At 35.2% G+C, this 18,352-nt stretch overlaps 1 protein-coding gene across 26 annotated transcripts in view; it reads left to right on the top strand.

The window, feature by feature from the left end:
- Positions 1-18,352, top strand: part of DLG2 (discs large MAGUK scaffold protein 2) — a 2,604,243-nt gene that overhangs the window by 1,950,387 nt on the left and 635,504 nt on the right. For all 26 annotated transcript variants that reach the window (XM_074304592.1, XM_074304594.1, XM_074304589.1 and 23 more), the window contains 2 exons: positions 10,187-10,331; positions 13,260-13,398. In XM_074304592.1, coding sequence (XP_074160693.1) covers positions 10,187-10,331; positions 13,260-13,398 — 284 coding nt within the window. The remainder of the gene's footprint in view (positions 1-10,186; positions 10,332-13,259; positions 13,399-18,352) is intronic.

Raw genomic sequence — 18,352 nt, 5'->3', positions numbered from 1 at the left:
TAAGTTGTCTGAGTTTTTGTAGTTAAAAAAAATGAAGCAAGAGTTACCATTGATTTTATCACACAAGATTCAAGCTTTATATTGCTGTTTCATTTTATATGAATAATAAAGTTCAAAAGAGGGACGTTTTTCTTAAATTAAAAATTTTAACAAATATTTCCATCGTATGAGTTAAGTAATCCATCTATCTAATAAGGAGGAGGTATAAATATTATTATGCTCATTTTATAATTGAGGAAATTAAGGATCAGGGAAAGAAAGTGATTTGCTAAGGGTAATATGATTAGTAAGTGACAAAACCAGAATCCAAATTCATACCTTCATTGATGCTAAAGTTCAGCATCCTTTCTATCATACCACATTGACTCTATTCTAACTGGGAAGATTGATGCATTTTAATTCTTTACCTGAGTTCCTTTGATATGACAGGGAAGGTAATATCTATAATAATGGGGAATTCAAAGCTTTCAAAATCAGCCATCTCATTATTGGATAAATCTAACTGTAAGGAAGCTTATTCTGGAAATTGATTTCTATCATCTTAGAACTTTTATAAAGTAGAATAAATCTCTTTCACAGGATGAGGGGGAAATAATCATTTACGTATCATCTCCTATGTACCAGTCACTGTGTACTGTGATTTACAAATAGCTATCCCATTTTGTCCTTACCACAAACCTTGGGAGGTTCTATTATTATCCCAATTTTATAATTGAAGAAACTGAGGCATATAGACTTGCTCAGGAACATACAGCTAGTAAATGGTTCAGGCCAGATTTGAATTTAGATATTCCTGCTTTTAGATGCAGAATTCTACACCTCTACTACCTTGCTTCCTGTAACCCTTTACAGTAAAAATTATATCCATTTCTCCCAAGTCTTTTTTTTCCCCTCAGGATAGACATCCCCAATTTCTTCAACCATGTATGTGATATATAGTTATTTCAAGCCTCATTTGAATTTCTGTGGGGAAAAATTAAATTTCTATATGTGACAATAACAAAAGTCATATAAATATGATTTATTTGGACTCCTGTATATCATCAAAAATTAAAGCCTGATTTTTTTGTCCCTGAGGGACAACAGTATAGTAAAAAGATTATGTGCATAATATAGAAAAAAGTCATGGCTTCAAATCTTGGGTTCTGGAATATATTAGCTATGTGACTAAGGGCACATTATTTAATGACCTAATGTTTCAGTTTCCTCACCTGCAAAAGGGTGCTAAAATATTCTCACTATCCATTTCATAGGAATATTATAATGAATGATCTTTGTAAACCACAAAGTAGTATATGTGTGAATTATTTTTATTACCTTTATTATTTGTGAGCATGATAGATGTTCCAAATAGTGACTTTATCCCTTCCTTTTCTTATTGTTTTGACCATACTTCCCAAACATATACACACAGACACACACACTTTTTGTGTTGTCTAGAATTCTTTCTAGACTTAGCTTAAAAGCTTCAGCTTTTTCACAGTTTTGACCCAGAGATAGCTGGTTTGATCAGTAGGTATTATGCCTGGAATTAGGAAGACTTGAATTCAAAACCAGCCTCAGACTCTTTCTAGCTGTGTGAGCTGGAGCAAGTCTAATCTCTGTCTGCCCCAGTTTCCTCAACTGTAAAATTTAATACCTTCCTTCCAGAATTGTTGTGAGGAACAAAATGAAATAATTCAATTCAATTCAATAAACATTTATTAAGTGCCTACTATGTCCCAGGAATTGTGCTAAACCCAGGGTAGAGAAAGGGAGAATAATCATGTTGTTCTATAGAATGATGTCCTAGAGAATCAAAACTAAGCAGAGTTGCTGATGTAAATTGAGAGTTACCTGGAAAGTTCTTAGTCTTCTCTAAAGGAAGGTTATGAGGGGAGAAGCGACTGAGGGAGTTAAGGTAATGAGGCACTGTGCTAAATAAATAATATTTGTAAAATGCTTGACACATAGTAGGTGTTGAATACAATACTTGTTTCCCCTCTTCTCTTTGTATTTGCTCATGTCTGTGTGTTGTTCATGTATTTCTACCTATTTGAGAACCTTGAAAAGCTCCTATTGGTTCTACAGATAATTACGTCTCTTCTTAATCACTGGGATTGTTTGTGAATATTATCAGAAAATATTTTCAAACCATGACAAGTCAACTCTCCCTCTCCAGGCCATGACTTCCTCACTTGTACAATAAGTAAGCTAAAGTAGGACCTTCCCTTTTAGCTCATTAACCTCTGATGATATGACCTCAAACCCTCCTGGTCTATATATTATATTCTTTCTAGCAACCACTCTGTACACTGTTCTCTACCTGTTACAAATGCAGTGTCATGCCAAGTGTTGTGGGCTGACTTTTTTTTTTAGCTCTATTTATAATTCTGGAGTGATTTTCACATTCTAAAATAACAATAATAATAAAGTCATTGGAAATCTGTCAAAAATGTTTCCTGGCTTCATGCTACCAGCTCAACCTCTTTTACCATTTTTCTTGACACTCATTGTCAAGGTAACTTTTTTTCCCCCAAAATAACTAAGACATAATTCTTAAATGTCTTAAATTTAAAACATAGTTTAAAAAAATGCACCTGGAATAGGAACAGATCGTCTGTCTTATGTAAGAGGGGAAAAAAATAGACCTGCCCTCCGGGTAGGTGCCAAGCTTGGAAGATCAGGGAAGGTTTGAAAAGAAATGATTCAGTGCATATTGTGTAAAAAATAAATGACTAGAAGCTTCTGAAAGACAGATTGCTGGAAACAAAAGGAAGATGAGTTCTCTTTCTTCAAAGCACAAAACACATTATGTTTCCTCTCTTACTGAATTCCATCCTTATCTTTCCCTTCCCCTTCCCTTCGAGCAAGGAAGTACAGATTATCCAGCTCCTTTGAATCACCAGCTGGGTCCTTCTGTAATATTCTTTTTCTAAAGCTATTTACACCCCATGCTTCAAATTTCAAACCCTCAGTAATTTTTACTTTGGGTTGGGTATCCCTTGTACAATGATCCTGAACTCAGCATACCTTAGCGGACACATTCTGAGTGGCCCACTTCACCTCAGTAAATCCCCTACCTCTCAGCTGCCCTTCCAGAAATGAGCCTCATCGTACTTGACTCTGATTTTGCTGGCTGTGTGATCCTGAGCAAGTCACTGTCATAGGCAAAATAGGAACAATAATAGTGTCTATCTCTTAGGGATCAAAATGTTAAACAATGCTCTACAAATCTTCAAGTGGTATGTGAATGTTACTATCATTAGTACAAAAAAAGTACTAGTTTTGAGGTCAAAAGACCTAGATTTGGCTCTGCTCACCAATTATATGACCATAGACAAATCATCTCACTTCTCATCTGTAAAATTATAACAATTAATGTTTATAAAGAGCTTTAAAAGTTACAAAATTCTTTAAATATCATCTTTTTACTTTATTAAAGCTTTTTATTTACAAAACATATGCATGAGCAATTTTTCTTTTTTAATTATTACTCTAGCTTTTTATTGACAAAACATATGCATGGGTAATTTTTCAACATTGGCCATTGCAAACACCTCTATTCCCCTCCTTCCCTCCACCCCTCTGCTAGATGGCAGGCAGTCCCATACATGTTAAACATGTTAAAGTATATGTTAAATACAATATATGTATACATAAATATCGTCTTTTATTGGAGCCTCAAGAGCAGCCTTTGAAGTGTGTACTGCATGATCTCATTATGAAGCTGAGTGATTTTTCTGTGGTCAACTACTGTCAAATACCTGAGGCAATAATAAAGTCAGGTCTTCATTTCTCCATATCCAACATTCTATCCACCAAACCAGGATGCCATTCATAGCTCTCTGCCAATACATGAAGAGACAGCATGTGGAGGAAGGATGAGGCAAGTTCTGTTTGGCCCCAGAAGACAGAACAAGAAGCAATGAGTGAGAGCTGCCAAGAGACAAATTAAATCAACTAATTAATCAACAAGCATTGAGAAAATGACTGCTATATGTCAGGAACCATACTTGGCACTAGGGAATAAAAACATAAAGAACAAAACATTTCTTATTCTCAAGGAGTTTACATTCTTAAGGAAAATGATGAGTATTGTATATATCCCAAAAGTTGAAGGGCAGTTTGAACTATTAAAGTTTAAAAGTCTATATAGTCTCAAATACAGAGAAAATAAATATAATCAAAAAATACAAAGCACAGGAAAAATGTCCTAAAAACAAGAAGTTGTTACTGTTTGTCCTTTATTCTTGAAGAAGACCATGCTGTCAGGGAGGGGATGCCATGACATGCAAGTGAATTGGATTTAAGTGAGAGAGGGCTGGGCAAGGAAGGACACCTGCCTCACTTTCTCCTCCAAAATCATCTGGGTCCAGGGGCAAGATCAAGATGGCTGGAGGGGGCCCTAGAGATAATAGGAGACCTTGGCCTTTATAAGCTAAGGTTTTCCTTCAACAAGTCTCAGTTTAATTGAGGTTACATTCAGTAATTAGTTAACAATTGAGGCAAAAAATCTACTCTTTCACTTAGTCAAAAAAAAAAAAATCTAAATAAAGCCTCTAAGTAATAGTTTTCTTTCACTGGAGGGCTTTGTGGCAAGGCTGGGAAAAATGTTTGTTGGGTATACATTAAAAGAAATTCTTTAGGGGACAGGAGTATGAGTTTCACTAGTTCTAATTCTGGAATTCTGTCATGGCTCAAGATCCTATGTGCCTTTGAATCTCTGATCTTATGACAAATTTCATGGACACAGAAATTTAAGACTCTATTCATGTTCTAGGAGTATCCCATGCTAATAAAAGCCACAAATAAACATGTAAATGCAAGCTCTTGTTATATTTTATTTATTTATTTATTTTTGCTGAGATAATTGGGGTTAAGTGACTTGCCCAGGGTCACACAGCTAGGAAGTGTTAACTGTCTGAGACCAGATTTGAACTCGGGTCCTTCTGACTTCAGGGCTGGTACTCTATGCTCTATCCACTGCGCCACCTAGCTGCCCCAGCTAATTTTTTTAATTGAAAATAATGTCAAGAAGTTTTAATTCAATAAGCATTTATTAAGCTCGTTCCTAATCTCAAGGAGCCTATATTCCAAGAGAAGAGAAAACAAGTGTGTATACAAGTGTATGTGTGATATATGCAAGTACATATTACATATTATAATCATATATGTTCTGTAAAAACTGTATATGCTTATTATCTATACTATATATGTACATATATATTTAATAAACATATACAGCATGTACAGAATAAGTAAATATATTTAATAAATATAATTATAAGAAAATATTTGATAAAAGTTAGAGCAATCCAAAGATGGCAGGAACTTTATCAGGGATTTTCCTGGATGCTGGGAATACAAACTTATTCCTGACATTTTTGAAGGCCTCATAGTTTCTCAAATTGCAGTTTAGATGCCCTTCCCAACCCACTTCCTACTCCCTAATTCATTTTCTGGTTTGCCTCCAATCCTGACATTGTTGACTGCATATTCATCTTCCCATATCCATCATCTGCTTATTTTGTTGCTTGTGGCAAGTACTTCCATTCCTTCCCCACCACCACCATCCTCCTCCACACCACTCTGTACCTCTGTTCTATTGTGTTCATTCGCCAGGCACTAGTTTAAACTCCTACACAGCCTAATTTATCCTGAGTTGGCCAGCACATCCCCTGGCACCTTCTTGTTCATCTGGAATTTGCCCTACTCCCCCGAGCTCACACTAGCATTTCATCTTCTTTCTGAGTCATGTCACCAACAGCTTTCCTTGTGCTCTGTTCTCTTTGCTAAGATGAGGAGACCACCATCTAGCACATGTGATGTGCCCACCATACAACACCTCCTTCAGAGTCTCAGGATTGCTTTCTGAAGTGGATAACTGACTGCTCGGCCCTCACCATCTATCCCAGACAGTGCCAGAGAAAATCGGATGCTGTACAGCATTCATCCTAGAAAGGGCTATGCATTTAATAGGATGACTTGGGGTTCAATCTGGGTTTTAATTCTAGTTCCACCCTCCACTACCTATGAGATCTCAAGAAACTCACTTTTATCTCTGTAGACTTTACTTCAATTATAAAATAAGAAAGCCTAACTAGATGGACTCTGTAAATTATAGAAACAACATTGGATTAAGAATTAAGAGACCCATGTTTAAGTCCTTCTGCTTAAATATTCAGTAGCTGTATTTTCTTGGACAAGTAACCCTCCCCCTCATTTCTGGGCTTTAGTCGCCTCTTCTGTAAAAAGACAGGGAGAAGAGGTGCTGAAATGATCTGTAAAGACTCTTCCAAGGTTGAACATTCTAAGGTCCTTGATTCAGGGGAAGTAACAATCACAAGAGTCATCAGCCAATCAGCTGCACCCTCTCCAGACAATCAGCACCAGCTGTAGCCCCATTGTCTTGAGAGTTCATAGGATAATACACATACATAATTAACCCAAACAGACCCACTTTTGTGCAATACAATTTGAAGACTTCAGCACAAAAGAAGACTTCTTGGGAGAGCTCCCATACTATTCTAGAGCTTTCAAAAGACCACATACAAGCCTCATCAGCGGTATCCTAATTAAACTCAACAGCTCACAGATGTTCCCAGGAAATGCACACAGAAGATTTTCACCAAGGAATATACTTTCTGGAAAATAAATAAAACAAGTTGGTGGACATCACCACAAAAGCACATCTCAGTAAGGGTTTTTTGTTTCTACAAAGCCACTAGCAATCCTTAACCAAAGCCAATCAAATTATAGAATGTTTGAATCACTGGGTGAAAAAAATCATTAGTCTTCCTTGAATTGGCTTTTTTCAAAATTTCAAGAATATTCCCTCCCCCATACTTTTAATCACAGTAATGAATAACATATTCATAGTCATTTTCTCATAATCACCCTGTGAAATAAGGGACATAAACATTGCCATCCCCCCTTTGGTCTATGAAGAAGAAACCAAAGATCACAGAGGTTAAGGAACTTGCCCATTTGGTAAATGAAAGACTAACTCTAGACTAAACTCCAAATTCAGTGTTCTTCCCACTCTACCACCCTCTCTCATCCACTAGTCTTCCTGCCTCAAGTATCTCCCTTCTAACAGTCCATCTTCCAGACAGCTGCCAAAATAACTTGCCAAAAGCCTGAGTCTGACTATGTTTGATACCCTTACACTGTCTTTCTTCTTAATCCATTAAGGATCAAATATAAACTCTGCCATTTGGTTTTGGTAAATTTCTTTACAACTGACCCTTTATAGACTTATCATGTATTAAACCAAACTAACTTACTTTCTTTCTTTCTTTCCTTTCTTTCCTTTCTTTCTTTCTTTCTTTCTTTCTTTCTTTCTTTCTTTCTTTCTTTCTTTCTTTCTTTCTTTCTTTCTTTCTTTCTTTCTTTCTTTCTTTCTTTCTTTCTTTCTTTCTTTCTTTCTTTCTTTCTTTCTTTCTTTCTTTCTTTCTTTCTTTCTTTCTTTCTTTCCTTCTTTCTTCCTTTCTTTCTTCCTTCCTTTCTTCCTTCCTTCCTTCCTTCCTTCCTTCCTTCCTTCCTTCCTTCCTTCCTTCCTTCCTTCCTTCCTTCCTTCCTTCCTTCCTTCCTTCCTTCCTTCCTTCCTTCCTTCCTTCCTTCCTTCCTTCCTTCCTTCCTTCCTTCCTTCCTTTCTTTCTTTCTTTCTTTCTTTCTTTCTTTCTTTCTTTCTTTCTTTCTTTCTTTCTTTCTTTCTTTCTTTCTTTCTTTCTTATTTCCTTCCCTTTCCTCTTCATTCCTCCCAAAATTAACTTGTATTTGCATTAACTTGACTGACATATATATATATATATATATATATATATATATATATATATATATATATATATGAAATCTTCTCCAATAGACTTCTTGAGGGTAGGGTCTGTTTCACTTTCATCTGTATCTCCAATGCTTAGCTCAGTTTCTGATACATAGTTGGCATTTAACAAATCTGTGATCATGATTGATTTCTGCTGATGAAGTCTCAACAATGTCAAGACTCTTGTAAAATGCCCTCTTTCTCCAAACTTCCCTGATCTCAGCAATCACTAATTATTGCCCTCTTTCAGGCTGAACAACACAATTTAAGTTCTCTTAAATAATTATGGTGCAATTTTAATATATAAAAGCTGATGGCTAATATTTGTATTATACTTTGAGGTTTGCAAAGCACTTTACATGTGTTATCTCATTGGAGCCTTAAAATAATTCTGTGAGGTGGGTGCCATTATTATATTATTATTATACTTATTTAACTGGTGAGGAAGCAAACTGAGAGAAAACTTACCTTGCTTCTCATAGCTAGTTAAGATCCAAGACTCTATCCTCTAAGCTATCCTGGTGTCTCATGATTGTATTATAGTTGCCTGTCCAATTTTCTTACCAGTTTATAAGCTACTTGTGAACAGGACATATCTTATTTCTTACTTTAGTATCTCACCCAGTACACAAAATTCTATATACAGCAGGTACTTTATGTGTATTGGCTGAATTGACATCAAATTCCCATTTTTGTTCCATATCTTCTCTGACCTTATACACTTTTCTGACTGTTAGAATACAGTGAAATAAGTGTCAAACCCCTAACAGTTTTCAAGGTGATGTTTCTGGTGGTCTTATTCTACCCATTTGAAAGAGAAAAAGGGTAGGTGCACACTTCTCTGTCATTTGCTGACAGCTTCATAAATATCATGCTTTCCTCCCTCTCCTGTAATTGGGGATGAAACATTGTCAAGAGCCTACTGAAGTTAGGACTGCTTTTCATTCAACCCAACTAGTTATTTGGCAGTAGAATTCTTATCTATTCACCTGCCAATCCACTGTGTAAAAGGAAAAAGGCTTTTCTTTATTGTACTGCTTGTACTGGTACCTCTCAATACCATGGTCAAAATATATGAAACCATTTCTGATGATTCCTTTCAGTGCGAACACTTCTTCCATCTGCTTCCATTCTTCTTTAAGCAACCTTAAGCAGAGAAGGCTTATGGGGAATATAATAGGTGCCTCCAAGCATTTGAAGGGCTGCCATGTAGAAGAGGGAATAGGCTGAGAGAATAACACAAACTTTATGAAGTGACTCCTGTTCACAGAGCAGTGTGTTAGGAGATGAGGAAAAGGTAAAATTTAGTCAATTTTTTAGAAGGAACTTTTAAAAAAGGAGCTATAACTAGGTTTGATTGAGGTGGATCAGGAGAACTTTGTGAAGAAGGCCCATTTTGAGTTGTGCTTTAAAACCATTAGCAGAAATTCAAACTGTGATAAGAAGGACAATATTTTGGGCCCTCTAACTTACAGGGAGCCAAGAGGCATAAAAAATCAGCAATAGTTCAAGATAAGAAGCTCATCCAATTTGATTAGAGCATGAAATTTATTTTATATTTATTAGCACCATGAACTTGTCTATTCTCTTCTAATTGCTATTTTCATGCTACGGAAATGTGTCATCTGTTTCAGGTCACACTCATGAATATCTTCTGTGGTGGCTTTGCTTAACTAGAAAACTTTATTCATTGGCCCTAATTCTTTTTTTTTTTTTCCTTTCATTAAATGTATTTTTTTCTTTTTCAGTGAATAAAAATGTACTTTCTTTCCCTCCCACCATCAAATAAGATAATATTTGTTACATGCTTGGAACATAGTATGCACTAAATGTTTATTTCATTCCATTCCCATATTCTTCTTCCCCTCCCCTATATCAAAAAACACAAAACAGATGAAGAAGCTGTATCAGTATTGAAGAACATTTCATTTATAATTGATCTAGAAGCTGGAAAACAAACTATCATTTATAGGACGAATGTGCAACCAAATTCCCATTTTACTATACAAATACTACATATGTTTATATAAATGTGTTTGCATATGTGCATACACACATATAAATACACACATCTATAAATATGTTTTGTCATTGCTTCTCTGGAAGCACAATTATTTATTGGATTGATAAGACTACGTCACAAAGTTTTGCAAAGGTGGATGTTGAAAATTATCTCTGCATATATTTGGAACAATTACTATTTAAAATAAAAAAATAAATAAAAGTGCTGTAAAATATAAGATTGCTTGAAAAAAAAGAGTTCTTAAGTTATTTTCAAGTTGGCAGTCTTTGTGGTATTGTTATTATATAAATTGTTCTCCTGGTTCTGCTCAGAGTGATCCTACTTTTGCTGAGTTTTTTCCCCTTTTTTTTTTCTTCAAGGTAAATAACTACAGTCTAGAAGAAGTAACACACGAAGAAGCTGTAGCTATATTGAAGAATACTTCAGATGTAGTTTATCTAAAAGTTGGCAAACCAACCACCATTTATATGACAGATCCTTATGGCCCACCTGATATTACTCACTGTAAGTACTAAGTAAGATGGTCATTCCATCAGCTTCCTACCTTGCCTGAACTGGAATAATGTAAAACCTTAATCACTTTAGATCATCACCCTTTTTAGCCATAAAAAGTACATTCCAGCTCCCTCCCTCACTATGCTCCTAAGACCCATGTCTCTTGATGAGATGAGGAAGATAACAGATGAGGACCCTTAGCAATTTCTCCTTGATCACTGTATTGGAAATGCTTAATGTGCTGTGTAATACAGTGTGATTGCAGTAATTTTTTTGTAACCGTATTTTAAAATTGGTATTTCTCAAGTGCCAAAAGGCATGATTAATGCTTCATGAGAGAAATCCTAATATCTTCTGAAATAAGATGAGGGTGACACTATACTGGAAAAAGGGTGTCTAGTCAAAAAAAAAAAAACTAATGGGAGAAAATAGCCCTAGGGGAGGTGTTGGAGTTAAAGTTTTAAATCATTGTCCTCCATTCTCCATTATCAGAGCTACCATTTCCTCTGAATTTATTTTTTCATTTGCAAGGGAGAAAAAAAATGGCTGTGGAAGTGGGAGGAAGACTGGCACTGTAATGACCTGCTTGGACCACAGGAAGCCAGCTGCTACTTGTGGCCATTGTCTGAACCCTTTGAAAAGTCACTGAGGGCCTCAGCTAAAGGATGCTGTCTCCTGTAACTAGATGTAAATCCATTCTGCCTTTCCACATAAAACCTCAAAAATTATTTTGGAGCTATCCATAGATAAAATAGTTGGGAAATGAAAGGCAGCATTAGGTCTCAGTAGGAGACTGGGACTGTGAAACCTCAGCATTCTAATTGCAAATCCACATGCCATTAATTAGCATTGTGGTCTTAAGCAAGTAGTTTAACCTCTCTCTGCCTGGGATAGCTCTCTAGAGAGAAATATAAGGGTTGACTAATTTGTTACCTGCCCATTAGGACAGATATTGGTTTTCTTAAAATGAGGATTCCAAGACTACTTCCAGAGGATATTTGATTCTTTTTCAACCAGGAATGAAGCTGAAACCCATTTTATTTTAGGTATCCATTATAGAAATATGGATGAATTTTTAACAGTTGTCCATAAAGATTCAAAACAATCCTGGAAAAAAGTATTTACCAAAAAAAAAAAAATGAGGTCATGACACTTCATGAACATCATATATGGTCAGTTTTGGGGAAATAAGAACAGGAGTCTGGAAAAATTATTCAGAAATATAGCCAGAGGTTTATAGGAAATAGACGTCAGGTGATAGCACTCTATAGTTGAAAAATTATTGCACTTAGAGAAGATCAGAGTTCAGGTCCCAAATATGGCATTTACCTGTCAGACCAACTATTTAGACTCTTTGGAAAGGATTGATGCTGATCTGCTTCCTACTTCCTATAAAACAGGTGGTGAACTCAAAATGCAGAATAAGATATATTTTTTGATATTGACAAAGTGAAGATTTGCTTTGACTCTATACATTTGTTATATGAGTTTTATTATTATTATTTTTTGGTTAAATTTAGGGGATTATAAGGAGAGGAAAAAAGGTGAATGTTGAAAAACAGACAAATTTAAAAAATTTGAACCTCAGTTCCATCCTTTGTAAACTAAAGGGGTTAGACTTGAAAGTAATTGCTTTTACATGAGATTTAAAAATTTACTAAGTATTTTTCATATATTATTGCATTTAATCCTCAAAGGAACCCTGCGAGGTAGGTTCTTTTAAATTTTTCAATCGATAGATGTGGAAACTGAGGCTCAGATTTAAGTTAATTGTCCAAGGACATACAGCTAATAAGTGTCTCAGTTAGCTTTTGAATCCAAAATTATTTAAATTCAAGTAAAGTCTCCCTTTACTGTTTTTGGCTTCTAAGATGGCTTCTGATGTCATTTCTAGATCTAAATCAGTGATCTAAATCTATGATCCTGAAATCATGAGGTGGGATGCCTAGTCAGGCCTAGGATTAGGCAAGATTCATAGCCTTAGTTCAACATTAAACAATGAGGGAAATATTTCAGTTGTATTTTTAAGAACATAGTGGTTTGATCAGATGAATTCTGTGATTAACTGGATGAGCTTAGTGGGGAATAAGCCTCTGTGGATAATTTAGCTTTATCCTATCAAGTGGGTATAAATTTATGGCTTGCACTATCATGGCTTAGAGCTACCTTTTCCTTGCTCACTTATAAAGTAGGGATAGCTGCAAAGTGGGGAGTTCCCTAATTACTAAATACACATGTTTTTAACAAAAGAACATTCTAATTCCTATAGACTATATGGGCCATACCATCAGTTATTCTCTAATCCTGTACTATGACCAACTCATTTTCTTTTTCAATCTTATATTTCTTTGATGATACTTGGTACATTATTTCATCCTCATAGTCTCTTACTTTTAAAGTAGTATAGTTTGCCTACAGCCACCATTTATTTTCCTCTCCATTACCTTTGGGGTGATTCTTGACTTTAAATCTTTGGAAGCCGTAATATTCCATAAATAAAAGTACAAGACTATTTTGGGGTGGAAGAAGAATTTCATGCTGAATGGACCTTCTCCCAATAGCATTTTGCTTTTGATGGTTAGATATTAATCATTTGAAAAGAATGACTGGATCTACAATTAGAAAGTTAACATTTCCATTTCAATAGAAAATTAATCATTGCCTTGAAAACGTGTGCACTACTTGTCCCTTCCAACTGTTTCCCTTCTCTTAATTATGCTAACTTGCTTTGTTGATACTTCTATTATTATATGTTGCCAACTATAAAGGTCACCATTTGTTTGTGTATGTTAAATGCAAATATACCATAAATTCCACATTCCTATTTGGCTGCCATTGTCCACAGTGGACATTAGAGTCTATCTATTTTTAACATATCTCTTGGCATGTAAGGAATCAGATGTTGATTAAAAATTGTGTTTTCTTTTCTCCTGCTAGCTTATTCTCCACCAATGGAAAATCACATTCTCTCTGGCAACAACGGCACTTTAGAGTACAAATCTTCCCTGCCGCCCATCTCACCTGGAAGGTACTCACCAATTCCAAAGCACATGCTTGTTGAGGACGATTACACCAGGTCAGTCATTCTTTTTGCTTATCTGTGTTTTATGACTATTGTTATAAAGATGGAGTCTTTTTCTCACACATTAGCTATTGAGTGCCATACTTTGGAGGATCTGAGTGCCAGTCAGGTATTGTATTATGTCTAAGTCATGTCCAATGCTTTGTGACACTTTTTGAGGTTTTCCAAATACTGAAGTGGTTTGCCATTTTCTTCTCTAGCTCCTTTTATATATAAGAACTGAGGCAAACAGGGTTAAGTGATTTGCCCAGGTGATTTGTACAAATGACTTGCTAATAAGTGTCTGAGACCAGATTTTAACCCACAAAGAAGAGCCTTCCCTGACTTTAAGCCTGGCATAATGTCGACTGTACCCCCTAGTTACCAGTCACTCAGGTATGCCACTTATGTTTAGTATCCTATAAAATATGGCAGTAACAGCCCAAATGGGATTTAGCAAAGGCATGGAAGGATAATGTCATAGTCCCTAAGGAAATACAGAATGGAATCAACCTTGTCTGGGGCAAACATGCTTCTGACCACTATAGTTTCAGAATAAAGGGTACAAACCAGCCCTGCATGTAGTACTGATATCAGGATGGGAAGCACTCACCCTGGTTGCAGAATGCTTTAATGGGCACTGAAATAGTAGCCAAGGTTCCAGTCCTGGATTTGCTATTATTCATTATAATCTGATTTGAACTCTCTGGAGCTCAGTTTCCTGTTCTGTAAAGTGCATATTTATTGGGAAGAGGGAGAGTTGCTAAGCAGAGGAGTTAAACTTGATGCCCACAAGCCACAATTGGGAGTTTTGACTCCTCAGTGCAGAACTAGATTAAAATGTTATTGGGAAATGTTTAACAAAATAAGCAAAACTACAGTATAACATAGATTATGCTAATTTGTGGTTTTCTGAATCAACATGCTTAGTTTTCTCTTATATGACTCACAGGGCTACATCATTATTTGAGTTTGACACCACTGATTAGGTGATCCTTTAGGTACTGTTTACTTCCAGAATCCATGCAATTATTTTTTTACTTATTTGTTTATTTTAATTTATGGATTCAAATAACCATTTCCGTAACATAATAAAAATATAATTGCACATGAAACTGCAAGTCTATTATATACAACTTGCTATTCCTTTTGAATATAGAATAAGATTATCATGTAAATTTCTTTTTTTCTCTTTTTTTTTCTTTCCATCTCCCCCCAACTCTAGAGGTGGCTAGTGCTAGACATAAAAATTTTATATTACTACATTATAATATTGTACAATATTAAAACCTGTGCTCTTAACCCTTTATATGCTATTAACACTTTATATGTGCCAAATAGTCTCCAAAATCTTGGGAAGATAAAGACAAAAGGAAAACCATGCTCTCAAAAACCTTGCATTTTAACAAATATGACATGTACACATATACATATATGAACATATATATATATACATATACCTGCACATGTATATAACATATACAAAATGAATTCAAAATAATTATGCGAAAGAGAGAACAAGTGGGACCTGATAACAAGTGTGGCTATTGGGAAAATGCTTCCTATATTTGACCAATGCTATTCCTTGCTTTACTCATACCCCAAATATTCTCAATTTCTGGAAATGAGTCATAACTCACGGAGAAATAACTAGTACTAGGGACTTGGGAACTGATACTTAGAAGGGTACTTTACCTATAGCACTCATGTACCAGATGGCATGGAGCCAGCAGAAGCTGAGGATATGGTCAGGATATTCATCCGAATTATATTTGATATGTGTGTGTGTCGGGGGGAATGTTAATCTAGGAGTCTTCCTTCTGAGAGTCCTCCTGCTGTCATTGTCTTCCCTTGGGATAGTTTCTTAGACCATTGTGTCAGTGTAATAGCAGCCAACTATGGTTGACTGCTCAAGCTGCTTAACTTGAGGACTCCCACCATGTAGAACAACCAGATCAGTGATAATGGAGCATTCACTAGTTTCGAGGTGTCTCTCTTTCCCAAAGCCTCCCATTCCTATCACTAGCTAATTTGCTTCAAGTTCCAGAATCCCTGGCTATGGCTATGTTGGGAAGCCATCACCATCTCAACCTAACGTCATGATTTCTGCACTGAAGATAACATTTCTTTTATGCAGCTCAGTAGTATATAAATATAGCAATCACTATATTTAGAGATTGGTTTGAGTGACTGACTGCCTTTGAGTCTATGGAAAGGAAAATGTGCCCTCTGAGTATCTTTTTATATTTCCAACTCATTTGTCCATAGACTATTGTCAGTGCACCTGTCCCAGAATGGTGTCATTAGAAATGAACTTTGAAATTATTCAGTACATTGAACTTCAAAATGGGAACCATAATGTGACCCAAAAATATCTGCAGCCTAATCTGAAAGGGTTAACAATCTGAGGGTAAGAAAATGGACCACGTTCCACTCTCCCATAGTAATTAATTATGGGCTTGTCTCCAACACAGCCACAATATTATCTTTACCCAATGCACCCCAACACCCCAGCATCCCACCTTTTTATTTATTTTTTCCTTAAAAATTATTTATTTATTCTCTTAAAAATATACTATTTATCTCCAATGGCTTCTTCAGCCATCATTCCTTCAAAATAAATATAAAATAACCATAACTCAGGTACTTATAGCAACTGATCAGGAAAATTTTCTGCTCTTCACCCCTCAAAATCTACTTGTCTTTTAAACTTCCCTGTTTCTATTGAGGAATCATCATCCTAGGTTTTTAACTTAAATTTTCACTCAGCTGATATTGCTCTCTCTCATTCTGTGTCTCTCTTTGTCTTTCAGTCTCTGACTCTCTCTCTTTTTCTATGTGTGTGTCTAATTTCCTTTTCTGAGTTCCTTCCTCTTCTCTTCTTTCTTTTTTTCCATCTTTCTTTCACTCTCCCTGTGTTTCCTTCCCCCCTTTGTTGAAAAAATAAGTTTTATCTACAAAACTCTAGTATTTTTACTCAAAAAATCACCTTGGAAACATAGCTGATTAATCTGTTTTTAAAAACCTTATAAATGAATAGTTTAAGTGGGTTTTGAATTCATTTGTTAAAAATATAGAAATGCTACCCTTTAGTGACTGAGAGAGTAATTGAGTAACATCAGGAAGATGAAAACTTACTAGATGAATTTTATCCAAAACCTTTGCATAATTAGTGGATGAGATTTTAAAATAAATATTATCATTTAGTAAACATAGCCAATGAAATATTCCTTTTCATTTTGATCTCCATCTTTTTTGAGGTATCCTTTTTATCTGTGATTGACATGCAAAAGAAGTATCAATACAGCATGTTCTAAAAGTCTCAGGGTAGCACTGAGCCTTTGGGACATGTATTAAATGAGTTTAGAATTAAACTTACAAATCACTATATTCAGTTCAATCTTTATTGAATTCATTTAATCCATTCAATCCTTAATTAAGGTTTAAAAGAAAAAATACAAATCATGCCCCATCATTTGAAATCATTATTAAGCCTAATATTTTAGTACGAACAAAAAAGGCTTATTATACCATTAATCAATAAATATTCTTTTCAAAATGTCACTTCCTATTAATTTTATCTTTTTTTCATTTTGTATAGTTTTTATAATATAATTCTTAGTATAGCAGTAAAGGTATATGACTTTAAAATTATTGAATGTGCATAGGAGCATCTGTCAATGGTTTTTGTTGGTGGTGTTTTTGTTATTGTTGTTTGTCCTTAATTCTCAGAGAGGACCATTTATTTCATCAGGAAGGTGATGCTATGACATGCAAATTAATTGGTTTTAAGTGAGGGAGAACTGTACAAAGTCACCTGCCTCATTTTCCCCTCTAGTGCCATTCTGGTCCAGTGGACAGATATAAATTAGGGTGATTGGAAATGACCCTGAGTGCAATGGGAGACCTTGTTTTTCTTAACTTAAGGTCTTCAACAGGTCTCAGTTTGACTGAGGCAACACTGATTAACACTGGATAGCAACTGATGACAGTACATGAACAAAATGTTTAGACACTTCTTGCCATTGTTACCCTTTCATAGTAGAGATTTTGGAGCCAAGATAAAAAAAAAAATTTAATGGCTTGTCCAAGTTTAGACAGGGAATAAGTAGTACAACTGGGATTAGAAGCAAAGTCCTATACTTCCTGTTTGTTATGCCATATTGATTTTGATTTTTAAGACAGTTTCTTCATATTCTCACAACTCAAAAGTCACTAGTCAATCAATAAAAGAGCGAGCATTTATGAAGCAATGACTTTGTTCCATGCACTGCTTTAAGTTATGGAAATACATATATATCAAGATGAAAGACATTACCTATCCTCTTACACTCTAGTGGGGTAAAAACACAAAAAAGGAAAATTGGAAAGAGTATGCAAGAAGTAGGAACACAAGAGTCAGGTGTAAAGCATGGGGAGAAATGAAGCTGAGACGTTTATTCTAAAGTTCCTACCTTAAAGAAACAGCCAAAAGAATTTTGTTATCGCTCATAGTCTGGGTAGTATCAATATATGATTATAATAATTGCCATAAACTATAATTGTTATTTCTATTTTCATCATTAATTATGCTACTGACAATCTCAAAATCTATGAGATTTCCTTTTTATCAGGAAATACTGTATTAATAACAATTATTATTTATTATTATTGCCTGTAATTGCTAACCATTTTGGCATCTAACACAAGAAATCATATACACTAAGTTCTCAATTAATGTTTTTTGAATTGACTGAGAAAAAATCAGTAGCAATTAGAAACTTGCTGATTTGTAGGCAGTGATTAAAATAAGACATTGACACAGTCCATTATTTCTTTGAATATGTGGAACAGATCAAGCCTCAAACTAACATATTTTTATGACCAGAAACATTCTTTTCACATATAAATTAACTGTAGCTATATTCTAGTCAACCGGTAGCCATATTAAGTTAGGCTGAAGAAACTGAACCAGATCTGAACTTGGAAG

Source organism: Sminthopsis crassicaudata, chromosome 3 (assembly GCF_048593235.1).
Source record: "Sminthopsis crassicaudata isolate SCR6 chromosome 3, ASM4859323v1, whole genome shotgun sequence".
Classification (NCBI taxonomy): domain Eukaryota; kingdom Metazoa; phylum Chordata; class Mammalia; order Dasyuromorphia; family Dasyuridae; genus Sminthopsis; species Sminthopsis crassicaudata.
Note: the sequence above shows the minus strand (reverse complement) of the source record. Positions and strands in the feature narration are given on the sequence as shown.